Consider the following 19,415-nt stretch of genomic DNA (forward strand, 5'->3'; position numbering starts at 1 on the left):
AGGGTGGAGAAGCAAAACAGGCTAAACTGTGTGCAGGTGTCCAGTTTTACTATGCAACAAAGCAGGAACTCTGCTTTTTCAAATGATTTGTCCTTTCTGTAGTTTTGATATTTCTAGTTATTCAAAGCTTTTGACTTGTTTTACGTGTACATTTTTACAAATTCACATCAAGCAATGATAATTATACATATGCTTGACAAAAGACATTAAAGCATCAGAAAAATTAGTGCATTTAACCTCCGATAAAAGCAGGCTGTCAGGCAACACTGACCACATCAGACCACGTTAAGGCGTGATTGCTGCAGAGCCACAGCAATCATACCCATCACGCTCGAGCATAAGTTAGAAACATTAGATCACCCTGCCATCTTCTCGTTCCTCCCCATGCTCCCTAATCTCACTCTTTATCATCACGTCTTCAGCTGACAGCACAGAGGACGGCCGTCTATCCATCATCATGCTGAACCTATGAGGTACCTTGTATCTTGAAACAGCAGTGGTTGACTGACTTCTGTGTGATGCTGCAGACCCGCCAGCAGGGGGTTCACCTGTTCACATTTCCTGTCACCTGAGCTGGTTTTAGCTCTGCTAACACAAACCCACACACACATATGCAGACATGTTCACACATGAAGCAAATCAATAACAGGTTTGCTTTCACCTGAAGACTAAATAAACTGTTACAACTGTGTTTCCTCACAGCCATAAATAAAGAAAATGTAATATTTAATACATTATACAGTATTATTAGTGTATGCACATACTGGCCACTTTATTAGTTACTCCTTGCTAGTCCAGAGTTGGACCCCCTTTTGCCTTTAAATGTAAAAAAATGTAAAGATGAAGGAAATACATGGAAACTGCAGATGTTCCAGCTAACAGAGCATTCTGATCAGGTATATATTTAATTGTCTATTATTACACAGACAATTAAAGCTCTAAGAAGAAACGGAATCATTTAATATTTATTATGAGAAGTATTAGAAACAACCGATGGGCAGTTCTGGCAATATAAGAAAATATGTTAAAATATCAGCTTATTTTGATATTTTTCCCAAACTTCTATTCTTTGTTTCGGAGATATATGTTTTCAGTATTGCTCACTTTAAACTAGAAAAAGAGAAACTTGAGAAAAACCAGAAAGTTATGACAAAAAAATATCCCAAACACACGAATCTGTTCAAGTCGTGAGAAGGAGAAAAAGGAAAAATCATTTTTCAGGCCTTTAAAATCACCTGCGGCACACAAAGCCAGCAAAAAAATGCGTGGGTAGTAATTTATGAGGCCTATTTGTCACTAATGGAAAAAGAAGAATACTTACTTTTATCAGCAAGTAGACAAAGAAACCAAACAATTGTAGCCATTTACATTCCTCAGTACTAAAGAGTCTTTCTAGAATGAGTCTTTCTTCATTTTGTGATCGTCACTGATGTTTATGATGACATTAACAAAACTGCCAGGTTTAATCTTGCACTGTAAATTCTGCCACCAACACTAAGAATCAGCTCTGTCTCTGTCCTCACCTGATTATGCATGATAAAGCCAAAAACAAATTGCCAAAGCATTACCTCAATTCTTAAGTCAGAGTAGTTAAAAGGACTTCTGTAAATCGGCATAACCTGGAACCATCCCAAAATGGTTGTGGTGTTACAAGTACAGTCTGTGTTTGGGCGCAGATCTGTTATGCAACGCCACCAGATGTCACCAATTATATAAAAGATTCAATTTAAGGGGGAAGATTTTGTTTAGGGTGAGTGCAGGACTTCAGGTTAGAGGAGTAGTGATTATGGTTAGAGTTAGAGTAAGTCTCCAGGAAGTTATGTCTTCTGAAGTGTAAAAGTCAGTGTGTATGTGTGTGTAACCCCTCCACTTACCCCAGTGAGGACTCCCAGATGTTGAGCTCGCTGCTGAAATCTAAACTGGGCAGCAGGTCGTGAGGAAACTCAAGCTCCTCCTTGTCCTCCTGGTCTGCGGCCGTGCCTGGGCTCTCCTCCACCCCGGTGATGACTGGGATGTCTGGCAGCACGGGCTGAGACAGCAGGCTGTGCTGGCTGGTGGAAACCTCGGTCAGCAGCGCTCCGTCGTCCCTCTGGGTGGAACTCTCAGCTCGAGCTTCAGCCTGCAGGAACGGTGAAGGATACCAGTGAGCTACACGAGGGAGTCTCTGCCGCACAACACACACACGCGTGTACTTAAGCAAGTGTGAACATGTTGCGAGCAAACACAGGAACACCCACAAATTAATGCTCAAAGCCAGACATCACATGAGCAGATAACTCCACCCATGTGTTTGTATTATAATGTAAAGGCCACAGTGGCTGAACTACGTCCTTCCACTCAGACGTCTTATCTGATACGTCTCTCAACTTGCTTTTCTTATGCTATTAAAAGATTATTTCCAGTATTAAATCCTAGCATTTATCCCAGCTCACTGCATGAGTTTAATCTCTGCAGCTTTGTTTACACCCCACATTTGAGCATGTCCTCTGAATGGGACAATTAACAACTAATGAATTGAAAAATATTGTCATCAGTAGTATTTTCCACCTCACAAACACCTCTGAGGAAATACAAGTGTATTTTTTTCCCAAGATGTTAAAATAATAATCATTAAAGCCAAACCAGTTTTGCTGGATGGTGACAAGCGTAATTAAGCAGCACAGACAAGAGCAGGTATTTTAGATGACATCTTCAGCGACTGAGTGCTTCAGATGTGTCTTTATCTGAGCCAATCACTTTTCCAAGCAACCTGAAATACAGTAAATGAAATAATCTGAACCCTCATCTGCTTTTTATTTCCTGCTTGTTCAACAGTCAAATGGAAAGGATACAGCCACAGCACTCACTATGAGGACAATAACGCCCTCACGGTGCACAACACTCAGCTAAGCTGCAATGCAATAGAGCTGGGGTGCTCTTGTCTGTGGATGGAGGTGGAGAGTTCAAGGTTATTTTTCTTGTTTCTTTTCATTTGTTTCGTGTGTCCAGATGTAGAGATCTAACACAGCCCTGCCTGTTATATTTAGTGTTTCTTTTTTTACACAGAGATCCTGATTTTAGCTGGTGAGTTGATTTTACGTGTGAGTATGGATACAGCCACACAGTGGTAATGATATCCTTTGAGGATCTGCTGAGATTCAGTATTAAAGCACATTGATTATTTATGAATCACCCGTAGCTGGTGTGCAGCGCACAGTCATTACAAGCAGAAACGAAGGTTAAATCAATTCAGTGTAGCACTTATACGAGAGCAAGTTTTACCTTATATACACTTGCTTTAGCATCTTCACTCATATGATATTATTACCGTAATGCTGCAAACTATTTCAAGCCAGAAACAAAAAAATATATTCAAGACCGACTAGAAAAACACCAACTTATGCTCGAGCTTTGCTTTAGTGTTGCACTTCCTTAATGTGGTAACTGGAGACACATTAACAAATAAATTTGTGCTGCAGGCTCTGAGTCACTGGCCTCACCTGTGTGACCACAAAGAGCCTCCTTTGTGGGACATATTAAGCACAGAATGTGCTCGCATGAACACACAAACATCACAAACATACATCACACTAGGCTTTTAAAAGGCATTTGCACAAGAATGGTGTCGTGCCGTCTTAGTTTATTTTTAAATGTTCTAATTTAGACTCTTTTTTTCTTGTTGTAGCAAGAAACCCAGCTACACAACTGGCTGCAGAAGAGAAGATAAAACATTAAAAGAAACCGGATGCAAAAAAAGGCCTGCTGCAGGTATGAGTGTCACTCTGAATGTCTGTGATCTCCCTGCTGCTCCTATTTTCTGGATTAATGTTATATAATCAGGTGTTAAAACAATTGCTTCACACCTTAACAGTGATGCACACTGGGATCATCACAGTCATGAGAAAACTGTATGTTGCCATGTGTCAAGTTTCCTGTTTCCTGCCTGTCATGCATAAGACAGAAAACACACAACCCGTACCTTTTCTCAAATAAGAGAATGACGAGGAAAAGCACGCCAAAGTTTACAGCAAACACTCATTCAACATTTCTTATAAGGTCATGAGTGGGGGTCACATGTGGAAAGTCAAGAAGGTGGAAAATCACACCTACTCTTTTCGTTTGTTCAATCCCTACACAGAAAGCACCTTTTGTTAATATTTAACCCAGAGGAACTAAACGAAAAGCAATAATGAAAGACAGCGAGGCTGACTGGCTATTACTGCCTGTGCAGCAAATACTCTCTATTCAAAACGTCAATGCTCGAGCCCTGAAAAAAAGCCTTAATGCTTCACACATGACTGTTGTAAACATGAAAGAGGAGTGCTGAAGAAGGAACAGGTCCCCTCTTCACCCACAGACACACAAAACCGACTCAACGTGTCCACTCCATCCACCCCCCTGTATAAAACACACCTTTGATTGCACGTCCTACGAGCTTTATCTCATTTCATCTCTCTTGCACTTACCCAGCAGTGTGCTCCACTGTCCTGAAGGTGACTCTACAGTGCAGTGCAGCTCCTCTGCTACCCTTGTACTATGCTCACACTGTGCAGGCAGGCTCTGCAGGGCTCTGTGTTTTGAAGGAGGGCAGTCGAGAACACAAACATGCTGCAACACATGCTGCTGACGCTCCCGCTCCTCCTCTCCTGTACTTCCTTCTCCTCCTGTCCACAGCCCTGTCCTCTTTGTAGAGTGACTGCCGCTCCCCCTTTAAATTTCCATGAGCCTCCTCTGTTTCTTCCAGTGTGTGTATGTGTGTGTGGTCTCTAGAAACACTACACTACCAAACCTGCGGCTGCTGAGACTGACTAACTTGACTTGCGCTGGCCTCGTGGAAGTGCTGAGCATTCTCCTCCCCCTCTACTGTAAACTCTTTCCACTCAGCTCTCCTTCTGTCTCCTCCTCCTCCTAGTCTAAGAACTTTCCCTCTTTTCTTTTCTTTCCTTCCCTATTCACCTCCTCCCCCTTTCTCTTGCTGCTGTGTCTTGTGGTTGGTTGCATTGACAGTGCCTCTGCAGGTGAATGCTGGGAATTGGGCCAAGAGTCAGGCCTGCAGTGACCCCCAAAGAGAGGATCAGGTTACGCTCTAGGAAGCTGTGGTTACATGTAAACGTGGGCATGTATGCCCTTTAGAGCCACAGCTCACCCCGCTGTCAATCCAAGGAATGTCAATTCTGGATAAGAAACTTAACAACAGCTCCATAAGAAGCTGTCTCATGGATAAACTATTCCACGGAAGACAAAACAAGAATTTAATAAAAACTCAATCAACAGAGTCATTTTAAAATTCTGACTGACATAAGACTAGAGTTTAATAATAATGAAAATATAAAAATAACAACTAAGAAGAATCTGATTTGGCCTGATTTTATAAAACAAAACTGACAAATTGTGCTGTAATGTTATTTTGCGTATAGCCACATTTCTTATGAAAAGCAGAATTATGAAACCACGCCTCAAATTATCGTGAGCAAATTTAAATTTTATATCAAATCTTTAAAATGATAAATGCTCTGATATTCTTGCTTTTCTTGTTTTCCTTTTCTGTCTTTTTCATCTAATATTACACTCTATTGAAAACATGTTAAATAATGTTTATATGCATAAACGTTCATTACATCGTTCATTGCACATCATACAATAATAGTTGAGTAGTTTAAAAAAAAAAACTTATGAATGTGCGCCACAATTTCTTCCTGCATTGACCGCAGCTTCCGGCTTTAAATATGACCTTTCGGTAAGGTTCAAGTGCGTCATCACAACATGATTAAACATACTGATATGACAGTTCACTGTTTTTAAAGGTCTTACCATGAAAAAAAAACAACTTTCATACCTTTCACATGGCATGAATGGGTTATGGTGACTTAATCATGATGAAAGTTGCTACGAACAGTTTGACTGGTAATACCCCCCCCCCAACAAAAAACAAAAAAACACAGCCATCCGTACCTGTGAGCACTACAAATATCGCACCCACACACAGGCTAATGTTATCACAGTCGCAGTCACACGTACACACACACATTGTACCTGCACGGAGTCATTTTGACTTTCCTTAGGTGGCAACAGAACAACATTTTCTGCAGCGCCCTCTTCTGGCTGTAACGAGGGAATGAAATGGTTCACAAAGAGATTTTTAAAGGAAAAACTTTACATTAGATAGAAGCAGTTGCATGCAGAGTGCACTAAAAACAACTCGCCACTATTTTTTAAGGGGAGCAGCATGTTAAGCTCAGTCAGTCTGTGAGTACTTGTGAGTCTGTAGCTCATGAGTCAAATGTTTAAATTAATCCTATTAGGTTAATCCTGAATTCCACTTCTGAAGTCCTTCAGTCACATTTTAAATTCCTGTTTTTCTATGGGTGTCCTTTTTCTGGTCTTTGTAATTAGAAGTGCACAACAGCAACATTGCAATAATGAGACACACAACGGCCTTCTAAACATCATAAAGGCATGAATTATTATTAGGGTGTGTAGCAATGGGCATAGATTAAGACACAAGCTGTGAGTTATTAAATAGCACATCTGATCCTTATCGTTATCGCAGCTTTACGAGGGTAAATCACAAAATGAGACAAGCCATGTTATCTTATCTAAATGCTCATTAGACAAGCCCATTTAAAGCCCATGTATTTTCCCGAAGCAAAAAGTTAGTAATCATGCGACTGTGTGTTAGTTAAAAGAGCTCAAGGTGTGCATAGCAGCAAGTAGAGATCCTAGCTATCCAACGTCTGCAAGCTTGCCCTTACCAATGTCTCAGTCGTGCTGCTCTCGTTCCCCATGGCTTACCCAGCTGCAGGGCCACAACTGCCCAGAGCAACAGCCTCTCACATCAGCTGGCTGTAAGACACTAGCAACAGAGAGACCATCAGCGTACAGCTACCCCCCTGTGGTCAACAAGGAGACCTGGAGTCTGAACAGCCGTCCCTCAGTAGTCACAGACTCCTGCGTCACAGGATTAGAAGTCTTTGGTATGGGGTTAAACTTCCGTGGAGTGAGGGGGAATTGTAAGTGTGTGTTGTTTTAGAGATTAGGGACGTCTGATGCAAGAACCTTACACCAAGACCAAAGTGCAGGTTTCAAGTCTGCTGATGTGGCCTTAAATGCAGGAAAGCTGGATCTTCATTGGTAGAAGGACAGTTGAATTATTTTTTTAATTGTTCTAAAAATGAAATGTGTATTAGATTAATCTCCAGCTGCAGTAACTTTGTATAACATCATGTCTAAAAGACATCAAACAAACGGACTCCTAGCATCAGAGCATCCATGCATCAGCACGTTGGAGGATACATCAGATGCAGAAATATTCTCTCACAATCATCTTCCTCTCTCGTGAGCATACTTTTGTGTTGTCTGTAATGCAGCTGAGCCGTGAAAGTGTTCCAGGGAAAGGCCGTTCATGCATTCCTTGTATGACTGCAGGGACTGCATGGTAGCTCTGTGTTTAGACAGAAAGCACTGACCTGAATATGCAAGACTTTATAAATAGATATTTGCCCTGTTCACTGCTATTGAAGTTTATTACAGTCTTATGCACAATTTGTCACACAAACTAGATTTCCAAAAGAACACAGAGGCCGTATAGCCCATCCGTGCAGTCAAAGCATGGCCTGAAATCATTTTTTGTCTCACATTTTTACATTAAAACAAAAGACAAAATGGACATCCTATCCTCACATATTAAATCACACCTATTCTGTGCTGTGGCAGCTTATCGGCCCTGCTCGCCTGCTTGCTATTTGTGTGATTGGGGTGTAATTTCAGCCCCTATAGTGACACGTGTGCACTTTAAGTGGCAGCAGTGTTTCGGGGCTTTTTGGCAGCCCAGAAAGCACTGAGGGGAAATCATGTGATTAGGCTGTTGCCAGGTCTCTTCTCACCTCATCACGGCCTGAACATCACTCAACGTGAGTAATCTTTTAAGTTCACGGGTTTGGCTCAGTGCCATGAATGTCTTTGCTCAGATTAATATGAGTTTGTCCATCAGCAGGTAAACAAACCGCCAAACTAAACAACACAACACATAATTTCTCATAACTTTGCAAAGCATTGATGTGCATATAAAGTTGATACATTTGTGATTAAACCCATATTCACCATCATGCCATCAGTAACCGTAAACACTCACACTTAATTGAATACAGCCACACTAATCTCAGTACAGGTTTTAACAATGTGCTTTCGTTCACTCTTCCATTTCCACATATTGACGATCCTCCACCTGAAGGACTTCTCTAAACAAAGAAAATAATCCAAAGTTTTAACACAGCTGCAACTCACCAACAAACTACTCACCACGCCAAACAAAAGTCTTTTTTCTGCTACAGTGTGTGCCCCCCAGCTTTGACAAACCCCTCCAACCTGTGTTTACTGTCAGACTCAAGGCCAGTGTTTCTGTCCTGTCTTCTGAGGAGCCCCGATTCCTCTGTTGCTATTTTTTGCACTGGACGCAGGACAGGGACAGGAGTTGGGACAGGATCAAGGGAGGGAGGGAGGGAGGGAGGGGAGGAGACCGAACTGGAGCTGGGGAAGCCATGTCTGCTCAGGGAGTCAGTGGGCCAATGGATTGTAAACAAAGACGCACGTTATGGAGAGGAGGACGGAGTGTCAGACCTCGCTTGTCACGTAAGAGGCTGCAGATGGCGTTAAAGTGTCCAAACCACCTGTAGCATCCTTTAATATCTACACCTTTACATCTACAGATCCCCTCGATTTCAGTCTGGTGGTCCTCTTTTAAGTCCCTGTAGATTTCCCTGTGACTGACATGTAAGGACAACACCAACACACTCACACAGCAACCTGACAGATGGGAAGAATAACAAACAGGAGCCCAAGTTACAGATTTGACAACAGATAGGCTTTAAATGTTTTTTGGATCCTCTCATCTGCCATCTTCAAAGGCTATTTTCAGCCAAGCACCCCAGTGTGTGCTGAGAGCATCATCTATAAATAACAGTACACGGATTGTTCACCACACACGTGTTATACATTTTGCTTATTTGTAGGCTGTGGACGAAATGAATCTGCATGTGTAAACAATCCCTTCTCTTGTCAGTCTGTCTCCCATCTTTCCTCCACTACGATCAGCCTCACACTCTCAAGCTTATACTCAGCTCCTCTTTTCCCTACTCCCTGATCTATCTCCGCAGCTCCTTTTTTACTGCTGACATCGCCCCTCCTCCAACACTTGAATGCACCTTCCCTCTCCCCGCTTTCTCCTCAGTAAAGACTCAGCACTTGACCAGTAAAACCTGCTACGTTTCTTCTCGCATGCTATCCCCTGCTCAGTCCCACAGACATGGATGCTACGCTGCAGCCAGTCTCTGACAGCCCCACAGTTTTCCACCTCTCCTCTGTTTACCTTGCCGTGTGGGATTCTGATGCAGCTCCCCATCTTGTATTCCATGTCCTCCTCTGGTGAAGTGACTCTGGCACTACACGGCTGGCAAAGCACCTTTCTGCAGAACTGCATCGTTGTCAGTCAGACTCAGCATTGCCAAAGCAGGCAGATCTCTGCAGGAGCTAGAGAGTGAGGGTGTGCACGCCTCTGTGTCTGTGTGAGTGTGTCCCTCAATGACTAATAAACGCTCTGCATTGCATTGCCCATGGTGTCCCTGTGACATATATTTTCAAGCCATTGTTATATAAAATCTACATTACGTAAGGAGTCCAACCTAAATCAAATCAGAGTGAAAAAAGGGAGCCACTCTTTCCAGTCTTAATGCAGCCTCGCTCTACATCAGTGCACGGAGAGAGCAGACTGAAGCACTGCTTTGGAGGGAAAAAAGCTCAGAGTGGGAGAGAGGAAGAGATGGGAGGCAGCACGAAGCGTGCCTGTCTCTTTAAAAGAACCAAGATGATGCTGGTACATCATCATGATGGGTATGTTTGATAGTATCAGTGCATTCAGCCAAATGAATTCGATCATACTGATATTCACTCAGCCAATATGGAATAACATAGAAACCCAATAAGAAAACAGAATAAAGAACTTTTATCTTTTAGCTGTTTATTGTTCAACTGAATCTTTTTGTTACATTTTTGTAGCATGGTAACAGGGACATATCTATACCTGATGAGTTTCTAACGCCTACAGAGAGGAGGTCAGTGGCTGCTCCCTGTTATGCTTCTGGAGGTATTTTGCAGGCATTTTCTGGGTCCCTTTTCTCCTTAGAAAAAGGCATAAAGGCAAATTATACAAAGTTGTTTTGAGAGATCACCTTTATCCTATGATGAATCATTCTTCTCCTGAAGGGAGTGGTCTAGAGATCCAAACTTGGAGGATCAATAGAAAAGCACTGTGTCTGGCCTGTTTTGGCCTGGGTTGTGTCTAATGTAGCATGACTTTCCACTGTAAGGAATCCAATTATACAAACAAGCAAAAAACAGACTGGTCTTGGAAGACACACTGAAGCCTAAATTGTTCCCGGTGCCAGGCCAGGGCTTTGAATGGCTGCTTGTGTGTGAGTATGTGTATAAATACACTGTGAAGTGATATAGAACCTCTAAGGTTAAAAAATATGTAAGGGTAGGTCGGCCAAAACATCAGTATGCATGGACTCAGCAGTCAAATATCACCAACATAACATTTTGGCTCCTTAAAAATGAGCAACTCACAAAATTTCCAGTTTAGACAATCATGCATCATAAATACAGGCAGATAAATGATTCTGACATGGTCCAGGGATCAGACCAGCAGACCAGTGATCACGCTTCATAGTAGGTTTACATGAAGAAAACCACTGGAAAAAGAAACCTGATTGGCAGAAAGTCTTTCCCCTTCCCTTGATTCACGCTAGACTTACGACTCCTATGTCATGGACAGCCTAATCTGTCATAGGAAATTATGGGATATGAACAAAATATCAAAAACAAACAATCCTTACTGCAAACTTTCTTGCACTGAGGATATGCAGTTCTGTGAAAAATAAATTAGTCGCTAGTAGAACTGCTGTTAGCAGCAACTTAAAGCAATCATTGTCTATGTGACTTCATCAGTCTTTCACATTGTTATGGAACAACTTTAGCCCATTTGTCTTTATGCTGCTTCACTTTATTGAGGTTTGCAGGCACTTGCACTGCTTTTTTTAAAGTCTCACCACACCATTTCAGTCAGTTTGAGTTCTGGACTTTGACTCGATCATTGCAACACTTCCATTCTTTTCTTTTTCAGCCTTTCTGTTGCATACTTGCTGCTTGCTTGGGATCATTGTCCTGTTACATTACCCACTTTTGGTTAAATCTTAACTGTTGTACAGATGACCTCACACTGAAGTTCAAGGTCAACTGAGTAAATGCAAGGTACCCAAATCATGTGGCTGCTAACCAAGCCGAAATAAAAATCCTCCACCACCATGGTGAGTTAGCATGAGATGTTTGTGCTAATATCCTGTTTGATCATTGCCAGTCATGGTGCTGTGCATTATGGCCAAACATCTATCATGGTCTCATCTGTCCAAAGAACATTCTTCCAGATGTTTTGTAGTTTATTCAGAAGCAACTTTGTAAATGTAAGCTGTGCCGCCGAGTTCTTTTATGAGAGAAGCTTTCTCCTGCAAACTGCAGCTTAAATATCTGAACCTTCATTTGTTCATATCTACCAATGTGTTATGTCAAAGCTCAGATTATCAGAAGCATATTATGTTAAGGTTTTTGTGTAAAATTCAAGAGCTGCGATAAAATAATTTAAAAACCTTTTATTTCTTTTTTATTATTCAAACTTAAAAAGCAGTAAAAAATAAACAAATGTGCAATAGAACGATTATTATACATTTACCTCAACTGATAAAACTGTAACACTTCACTTGAATTTTATTATGTAAAACATTTAAGAACAATGTTTGAGTTTTCCAGTGGAGAAGGTGATGTGGTCTGTCAGTCATTCTGTGTGTTTGGAGGCCGAATAATTGAATCTCTGATTTCGAAGGCATCTATGAGCTCCTGAGAAGAACAAAGCAAACTTTACAATTAATATCACAGGCACAAAACAAATCTTGATTGTAGTAACTGTGCTTTTTATTAATGTGCACTTCAGGCCAAAACCTAACCTTCCATATCTTTGGGCTGATAGAGAGGATACACTGTTTACGGCTGGTGGAACCTCCGGCTTCCACCTCCCCCTCCTCTACAGGAGCTGAAACATGAAAACATTGTTTTATTTTATTTTTTACCTCAAGGTATTTTCTATGCCATCCCCCAGTCAGAACAGTACAAGTGTCAAATCATCTCACCTATACATGGCAATTTCTCCTCATCAAGATACATTCTTGCCAATCCATCCTGAAACACAAATGAAACTGTCATGCCTGCTTATGGTCACTAGGAGGCACTGGAGTTCACTTTAAATCTTTAGTAAAAGCCTTACTCTGATCAGAAAAGAAGTGTGGAAGATGTTCTCCACTGTCCGGGAAAAGGAGCTGGGGTCAATGACAAACTCGTAATATGATATTGGTGAGGTTGCTGTGATAGAAGGAGAGGGGGGGGGAAAAGTAGACGTGAGCAACTAATAGTTTACACAGCTATTCGATGTCTCTGAGGTCAACTTCAAACTCACGATCATCTTGGTAATAGCTCTTCAGGTACCCCAGAATCCTTTCCACTTCTTTTTCTGTCGCTTCTTGTTGTGACTCTTCCATTTTCTTCAGCTAAAAGACATTTAATGACACACCGAATAAGTGGGATAGATCCACAAAATTAAAAAAATACATTTAAAAATCTGTCAATTTCATTTTTAAGAAATACAATTCGATAATAAAAAGTCAAGATATGTTCTGAAAGATGAAGATTCTGGAATCAAGCCATTTATTTATTTTAAACAAATGACCTCTGGAAAATAATACTTATTCAATGCATGCTCTCATACATACTACACAGGACAAGGACATGGGTTATTCAGGTGTATTCTCACTTATTAAAAATGCTCAGTGTGTTATATGCAAAAATCCATCCATCCATCTTTATTTAAAAAGGAATTTAAAACAACCATAGCTGACACAAAGTGCTGCAGAGTGGAGTCAAATAATGAAAATACATAAGATATAAATAAAAACCAATTAAAAAGGTCAGACAACTAAAAGAAAAACTCTCTGTCGCTGGAGCTGAGAGCCCCCCAAAAAAGTTTTAAGACGCATTTTAAAAGCGGACAGTGAAGGGGCCTCTCTAACATGTAAGGGAAAGTTATTCCATAATTTAAAGCAGCGACAGATAAGGCCCTGTCCCCTCTAAGATTCCTCCTGGATCTCAGTACTTCCAGGAGCAGCTGGTCAGCTGACTTGAGAGACGGACAGGGCGTGTAGGGGTGAAGAAGCTCAGAGAGGTACGGTGGGGTAAGATTGTGAAAAGATTTTCAAATGAACATAAGAATTTTAAATTGAACTTTAAATATACAGGCAGCCAGTTAGTAAGGCCAGGAGAGGGGTTATATGCTCTGTTTTACAAGAATCACTGTCCAACTTCAAACCAAGATCAGTAATAATAGCTTTAAAATAAACTTCCAGGGGTTCCAAATCAACAGAAGAAGATTCACAGGGATCACTGGGTTCAAATACCAACAATGTGGTGGATAATGTGGTGAAACTTTGTGTATGTGTGGAAAATGGAAACAGGGACGGGTGGCTACTACATTTATCTTAAACTACATGTAGGTAACGGCAGCCATGGAAGTGTCATTTCAGTTACCTGAGTAGGCATTATCCTTTTGGCTTCTTTGCTGGGTGCTTTTCTTTGCCGTTCTATCCTTTGTTTCGGGGGAGGTGGTTCTGCATAGAACGAGCCCATCCTGCAAAGAACCAGAGGGATGGGAAACAAAAAAAACAACAACAAAAAAAAAATCAGAAAATGTATCCACATAAAACCACTGTGTTGTTCCATCTTACGCCATAGTTTGACAATGCGCCTTCTGTTTAGAACTTTTGATATGTTAAATCCACAGGTGAGGTTGCGTTGATGACATTATGCTCACATTGTTTGAGAGTTGTCCACCATATTGGACATGACACCGCCACCAGGGAGTGACTGATTGGTGAGTGGTAGGTAGAATCAGCCATAAAGAGGGTGCCGCACCAAAATCATCCTTGTGATCATTTTAGTCCTGCAGATTGCTTTGTAGTTTCCATGGAAGACACCAACTTGTTTGCAAACACTCACCAACTAACTCCATCGTGGTAGTAAAAAAAAAAAAAAAAAAAAGACCACTCAGCGAGCTGCTGGCAACTGTCTGCAGACAAGCCATCCTGCATGCAATCTACAGGCAACTGGAGCAATATGCTAGTGAAAAACAATTAAGAGGAGGATATTTGTGCAGAACGGCCGACCTCTTTGTGTCAGCAACCATTCACCAGCTGGTCAGGAAATACACATCTCTCTCCTTTACGACTGCTGCTTGCCAGGGGGTTGCTGACTGCGTGACTGGGACCTTATTCACGTCACCGTACAGCATCAAATTCCCAAAATAGCAGACAAAATAACATCACATGACTGCAAAACCCTAAGCATGACTGAGCAAGCATTACCCTGCTGCTGTAAAATTTTGCCACATCATACCATCCATAATTTACCAGCATAAATTTTTATGTGATATAAAAGTGTCGCAACCTGATATGAGTGGCACGACAGTGTCATGCGTTTACCAGCAGGCACAACAATGACACAATCCCAGACTGCTTAAACAACAACCAAGAAATTCCAACACCACAAAATACTTTGTAAAATATGCAAGAAATCTCCTCCTCTTAAAGGTAGAAACAATAAACTTGTTTTGTTTAAGACAAAAGTACAAAGTTGAGTATACCCAGGCTATGACAGCAAACGACACAACCTGGCATCACTCGAGCACTTGTTAGGTGCACTCCATGTGACAGGAGGAGCAAACAGTGGATGAAAATGACTCAAGTCTTTACATATTCTTTGGCCAAGTATATTATCCCAGTATAAACTATAGCAAAGCCTGACCAAGGTACAACATCCCAACATGCCAACTTTATGAAGTGCTCAACATGTAACAATATTGTGAGTCTAATATCATCATCATCCCAGGAAGACGCTGGTCAAGTAATAAAGTGTTTTTTATACTACACATGTTGCTGGAGTTTCAAAACCAAGTTTTGAGGCTACATTGCCCACCCCTAGGTGTTATCTTGTGGCAAACTATGCAAAGTGGGTTTAGAAAACTGCTCGCAAATAAACAAGCAGACACATTAAAATGGTCAAACTGGAGTTAAAGCTTAACTGTAACCCAGTTGCACAAGTTGTCTTTCAAGTTGTCATATTTTGCTCCTGTTTGTCCACATTTACCAAGAATTGCACAACATGGTAGGGATGCAAAGTGCAAAGACGTGTCTAAGACTTGTTTTTTGTAGTTCTATCTCAGAATATTGTAGTTTCGGCACAGCAGCCCTCAGCCTTACATTACTAAGTAGCCTAGTGTAAGTGCAAACAGATACCCTTAGGACTGTGGTTGTCCTTTCCCAAATCTTTCTACTTTACATCCTTCCTGTGCTTAATAATTTCAAAGAAAAAGAATTAAGAGAAATGAAAAGTTTGTAGGAAAAGGCACAGGGCTGTTCAAGGATGCTTTGATTACTGGCAGCTAATCTGGAACCACTTATTCTACTTTTATGGACTGGCAGAAGACCACGTGTGCTTGTCCCAAGAAAGCTTCCGTCTTATTAATTTGCTTCTTCACAGAACATCAGTCTATTTTTAGTTGGCAGGCAAAAACCCTGGCACTGCGGTCCCAGCTAGTAAACAGACTTTCTAAATCACTCACATGTAGTGGAAAGAGGGGGCTGTCCTAAAGCAGCACTCTGCTCTCCTGGCCAATCGGTGCCAGGCATCCTGCGGCAGGTAGCCATTAGCAGTGGTCTGCTGCTCGTCTTCATCATCTTCTAGTCGGTTCAAACCCATGAACGACAACTGTAGAGAAACATAGACATCGCCACATGACCACTGCAGTATGTGATGCTTTGAAAGTTGTGTTTAAAAAAAAGCACATTTTCCTACATTTATTAGCATTTGTGTCTGTATTATTCACTTAAATGAACAGGAAAAAAAAACTAGTACAAAGCTGCTATAGCTAACGCGTTATCATAAAGAAACATAGGGGCTGTGCCATATGACCAGAAACTCATATCCCGATATAAGACATTTCTCATCCCGATGATATATATGACAAAATAGTGCATTTTCTGTAAATTCTGTGAATCTCGGGCAACTCGACTTGTGTGAAGTGTTTTCAGCTGGAGTCGAGTGTTTGGACCAATGCATTAAACTACATATTTTTAGATATAAGTTGTAACGGCTGCAATTTCCTTTGTATTTATTACATGCCGTGCTGCGGGTAAAAGCCTGTTCTAATGTTTGAGTCTAAGGTTTATTTTGAGCACCTGACAGCTCTTTTTTTTGCTTCTCATCCGTAAACTCTCTCCATACTCTTTCTGCTGGTATTCTCTGTGCCTGCATCCACACGATGACCATCCAAACAACGAAAAAAATATTGCCATAAACAGTGTATTTTGTGACACCACGAAACAAATGATAGCGTATAATATGAAACGATAGATGTTTTCATTTTATCATCCGATATATTTCGTCATATCGCACAGCCCTACAGACACATATTTAACATTTCATGATTACTGGGGTTTGTGTCTGGCCATCAAATGAGTCCACTAAACAAACTACTGTCAGCTTTGTTTTGCCCTCCTTGCCTTTTTTTAACCATACATAACTTAAGGTAAAACAAAAGCATGTGCAGCTCGAGTTGCAAATCCAGACAGAAATACTGCAAGGTCTGTATGGACCACTCATGCAAGGTGACTGAAGGACAGACATGATACAGTAATCATACTCACGAGATGCTCAGCAAAAGCAGTGGGATCGAAAGCGGTTCCCTCGGAGAACAGCTGGCTGGCTTTCTCCTTCCCCAGGTCTGTAGCCACAACAAGGAGCTGTGCATCCAGGGCTGCTTCTCTCGCCTGTCGAACTGCCACCAAAACCCCCCAAAAAACTGTAAGGTCTAAATGATTGATCTGCTGGCCTGTTATTCATTTGCATGTATCAGACCTACCATCTTTAAAAAGTTTGTTTGCTTCCTCTAAAACCTCTGTTAGTTTGTTGTTTGATGGGCTCAGCATATCTTCCCTGTTCTCTGAAAAACAAAACAAGAAGAACAAACATCAAGGATTTGTTTGGAATACATACAAATCAACAACTTTGGCAATCCCCAAACCTGCCACTCACGTTGCACTGAGCTGATGAGGTCTCTGTATTTGCTCCTGATTTCTCTCCTCAGGCCCTGGTCATTGTCGTCGTCTTGCAGGTCGGCTGGGCCGATGTCACTGCCACCCTCGTCCCCGTCACTTTGCTGCTGGTCTGCTTTCCTTCGGCTCGCTGAGCCATTCTGCCGGGGAGCTTCCTCGTCACCACCGCCTTTGGATCTCTTCATCTTCACTCTCGCACTAGTTCGGCTGTGTTTTGTGAAAGGGAAGCAGGCTGACGGAAATCAAATAAACATAAACAAAGCGCGTTTCTATCGATGAACAGGGCTATTTATTACCTTCTAAAATAAGTCTTGGAGACAGGGTACAGAAACGGTCTGTTTACGGCTTCGGTTGTCAAGATGCTCGGTGTTTTATTAGTACATATATCTAACGTAGCCACACGGGTTTTCTCCAATTTTAGCCAAAGACACAAAAAAATCAAGATATAAATCCGCATATGCTAGTGCTTACACGTGGTAAACCCAGCCCAAATATAATATAAAATGCAGATTAGCAAATTTTACCATACAGTTGCTTTTGGAAAACGACTACTATGTCATGTTAGCTCTAACAGGTCAGATAACAAAACAGAACCCTCTCGTGCCTGCAAACGCGAACGCGGAAGTCCTGCACAGTTACATATCTCGCCTTACTCGTGTACATCTTTGATGTTCAACGTTAGCCGACGTTAGCTAACAAAAGCAATAGCCGCTTAGCTTAGCTCAACTGTTGGACGTTTGACTGCCACGGCCAAATAAAGTCTTGGTTAAAAGCAAATACACAGCCTGTTGTGAGTGTCACTAATCCACCCGTGCGCAGTTTTTATTATAATTGCTTCAACGTACCTGTGAGGCAAACGTACACAAGGCGCGCCAATTGGATGTCAGAGAAGTCGTCATGAACGAAGATAGTTTGGATTCCTTCTTCTTCTAAATTTTTTTGGCGGTTGGCAAACAACTGAAGGGTGCATTACCGCCACCAACTGGTATGGAGTGTTGACTGGAACGTCGCTTAAAAAACCCCCCAACTCAAATCCTCCCAAACACCTCTTTACCCTCTTTTGAAAACTGGAATAAGACCTGATAACTTTTACTTCTAGAGTCCTTTTGCAGGAAATAAATAAGATCTAGTTTCATTTTTATCTTACTGAGGTTTTGGGTCAGTTATCTTCTCTCCACCTGCACTTCTGACAGTGTAAGATGACATGTTCTATCGTTTCCCCTTCTCCACAGTAGTCACATTTCCCTGTTTTATGTTTCCTTATCATGAATAGTGTAGTCCAGCATGTCCAAATCTTGTTCTCGATATGACCACCTCCTCATTTTTCCTACCCTCCTTTGAATTTTGTACAAACACCGTCCCCTCCTTTCCTACTCCCACTGTTTCTGGTGTCTTTTTTTCATTTCTTGCCGTCCAATACTCTTCAATACTCCAATACTCGTCCAATCTCTGTCTGACCGAAGCTAATGCCCAGGTCAACTACCCCATGTTTTGTGGCTTCCTTCGCAGCTCTAGCTGCCAATTCATTGGCTTTTACTCCATAGAAACACAACTTTAAGTCCCATCATGTGTATTATAGAAAGTGTCTGCTGAACCTCTGTTAGGATATCTGCTCTACGTTCTGAGTGGCTACACTGTAAACTGACCAATGACGAGCTTGAGTCTGAACAAATGGCTGTTTTTAACGGTCTCATGTCTTACCCATTGAACAGCTAACAGTATTGCTAGCATTTCTCCAGTGTATACTGACACTCCATCATTGATCCTTTTACCTATTTTGACCTTGAACTCTGGGACAACAAATGCTACACCAATTTGACTGGCTGTATTCTTTGATGCATCTGTATATATTTAAACATAATTATAATGCTGGTCAATGTAAGCTTCTACTGTGTGTGAGTTTAAATTAAATGCCCCATCCCTATTCTTCTTTTCAAATAATGTGAAATCCCCGGTGGCATCAGAAAGTATCGATCGAGGCATTGCTGGTAACGCCAATCTTTGACTGATCTTGAACTGGTCCAATTTAAGTTCTATTGCTCTTCTACCTAAAGTCCATCCAAAGCTCTTTGTTACCCACCTTTCTTTCTCCCAGCAAGGTTGTGTTGGGTGATCCTGTCCATGGCCCTGTGGATTTTCCCAGTAATTAAGTGTTAGTTGTTGTCTTCTGCTTCC

General features: G+C 41.5%; 2 protein-coding genes across 33 annotated transcripts in view; both read right to left on the reverse strand.

The window, feature by feature from the left end:
• tacc2 (transforming, acidic coiled-coil containing protein 2) overlaps positions 1-9,773 on the reverse strand; it is a 48,002-nt gene extending 38,229 nt beyond the window's left edge. For 21 of the 27 annotated variants that reach the window (XM_019366304.2, XM_019366315.2, XM_019366303.2 and 18 more), the window contains exons 1-3: positions 9,344-9,771; positions 1,875-2,119; positions 478-585 (exon numbers count right to left, since the gene is read on the reverse strand). In XM_019366304.2, the coding sequence (XP_019221849.1) occupies positions 478-585; positions 1,875-2,119; positions 9,344-9,454 (464 nt within the window). In that variant the 5' untranslated portion in view covers positions 9,455-9,771. Of the gene's footprint in view, positions 1-477; positions 586-1,874; positions 2,120-6,012; positions 6,082-6,731; positions 6,838-9,343 lie in introns of those variants that run through there. The other 6 variants (XM_019366313.2, XM_019366299.2, XM_025897244.1 and 3 more) reach the window with 5 other exon arrangements.
• Positions 9,774-11,677: 1,904 nt separating this feature from the next.
• On the reverse strand, positions 11,678-18,239 carry nsmce4a (NSE4 homolog A, SMC5-SMC6 complex component). Of its 6 annotated transcripts, none has more exons than XM_013269032.3 (12): positions 17,894-18,052; positions 17,537-17,550; positions 17,221-17,447; positions 17,048-17,128; positions 16,833-16,963; positions 15,749-15,894; positions 13,660-13,759; positions 12,536-12,626; positions 12,347-12,441; positions 12,213-12,261; positions 12,030-12,115; positions 11,678-11,922 (listed from the first exon to the last, which is right to left on the reverse strand). In XM_013269032.3, the coding sequence occupies exons 3-12, from the start codon at positions 17,423-17,425 to the stop codon at positions 11,857-11,859; spliced, it is 1,050 nt and encodes a 349-aa protein (XP_013124486.1). In that variant the 5' UTR covers positions 17,426-17,447; positions 17,537-17,550; positions 17,894-18,052; the 3' UTR covers positions 11,678-11,856. The 6 variants fall into 6 exon arrangements, with proteins under 6 accessions (XP_013124486.1, XP_005474035.1, XP_003441215.1 ...); XM_005473978.4 differs by having other exon boundaries at positions 17,537-17,649; positions 17,765-18,052; XM_003441167.5 differs by lacking the exons at positions 17,537-17,550; positions 17,894-18,052 and adding an exon at positions 18,086-18,239.
• Positions 18,240-19,415: the final 1,176 nt, after the last annotated feature.

Source organism: Oreochromis niloticus, linkage group LG13 (assembly GCF_001858045.2).
Source record: "Oreochromis niloticus isolate F11D_XX linkage group LG13, O_niloticus_UMD_NMBU, whole genome shotgun sequence".
NCBI lineage: Eukaryota > Metazoa > Chordata > Actinopteri > Cichliformes > Cichlidae > Oreochromis > Oreochromis niloticus.

Coding starts and splice junctions, on each gene's coding strand:
- nsmce4a (XM_005473977.4), bottom strand. CDS start 17,697: ATGCGGATTTATATCTTGATTTTTTTGTGTCTTTGGCTAAAATTGGAG. Junction 17,448..17,536: donor TCCAAGACTTATTTTAGAAG/GTAATAAATAGC, acceptor CACAAAACACAG/CCGAACTAGTGCGAGAGTGA. Junction 12,116..12,212: donor GGAGAAATTGCCATGTATAG/GTGAGATGATTT, acceptor TTCATGTTTCAG/CTCCTGTAGAGGAGGGGGAG.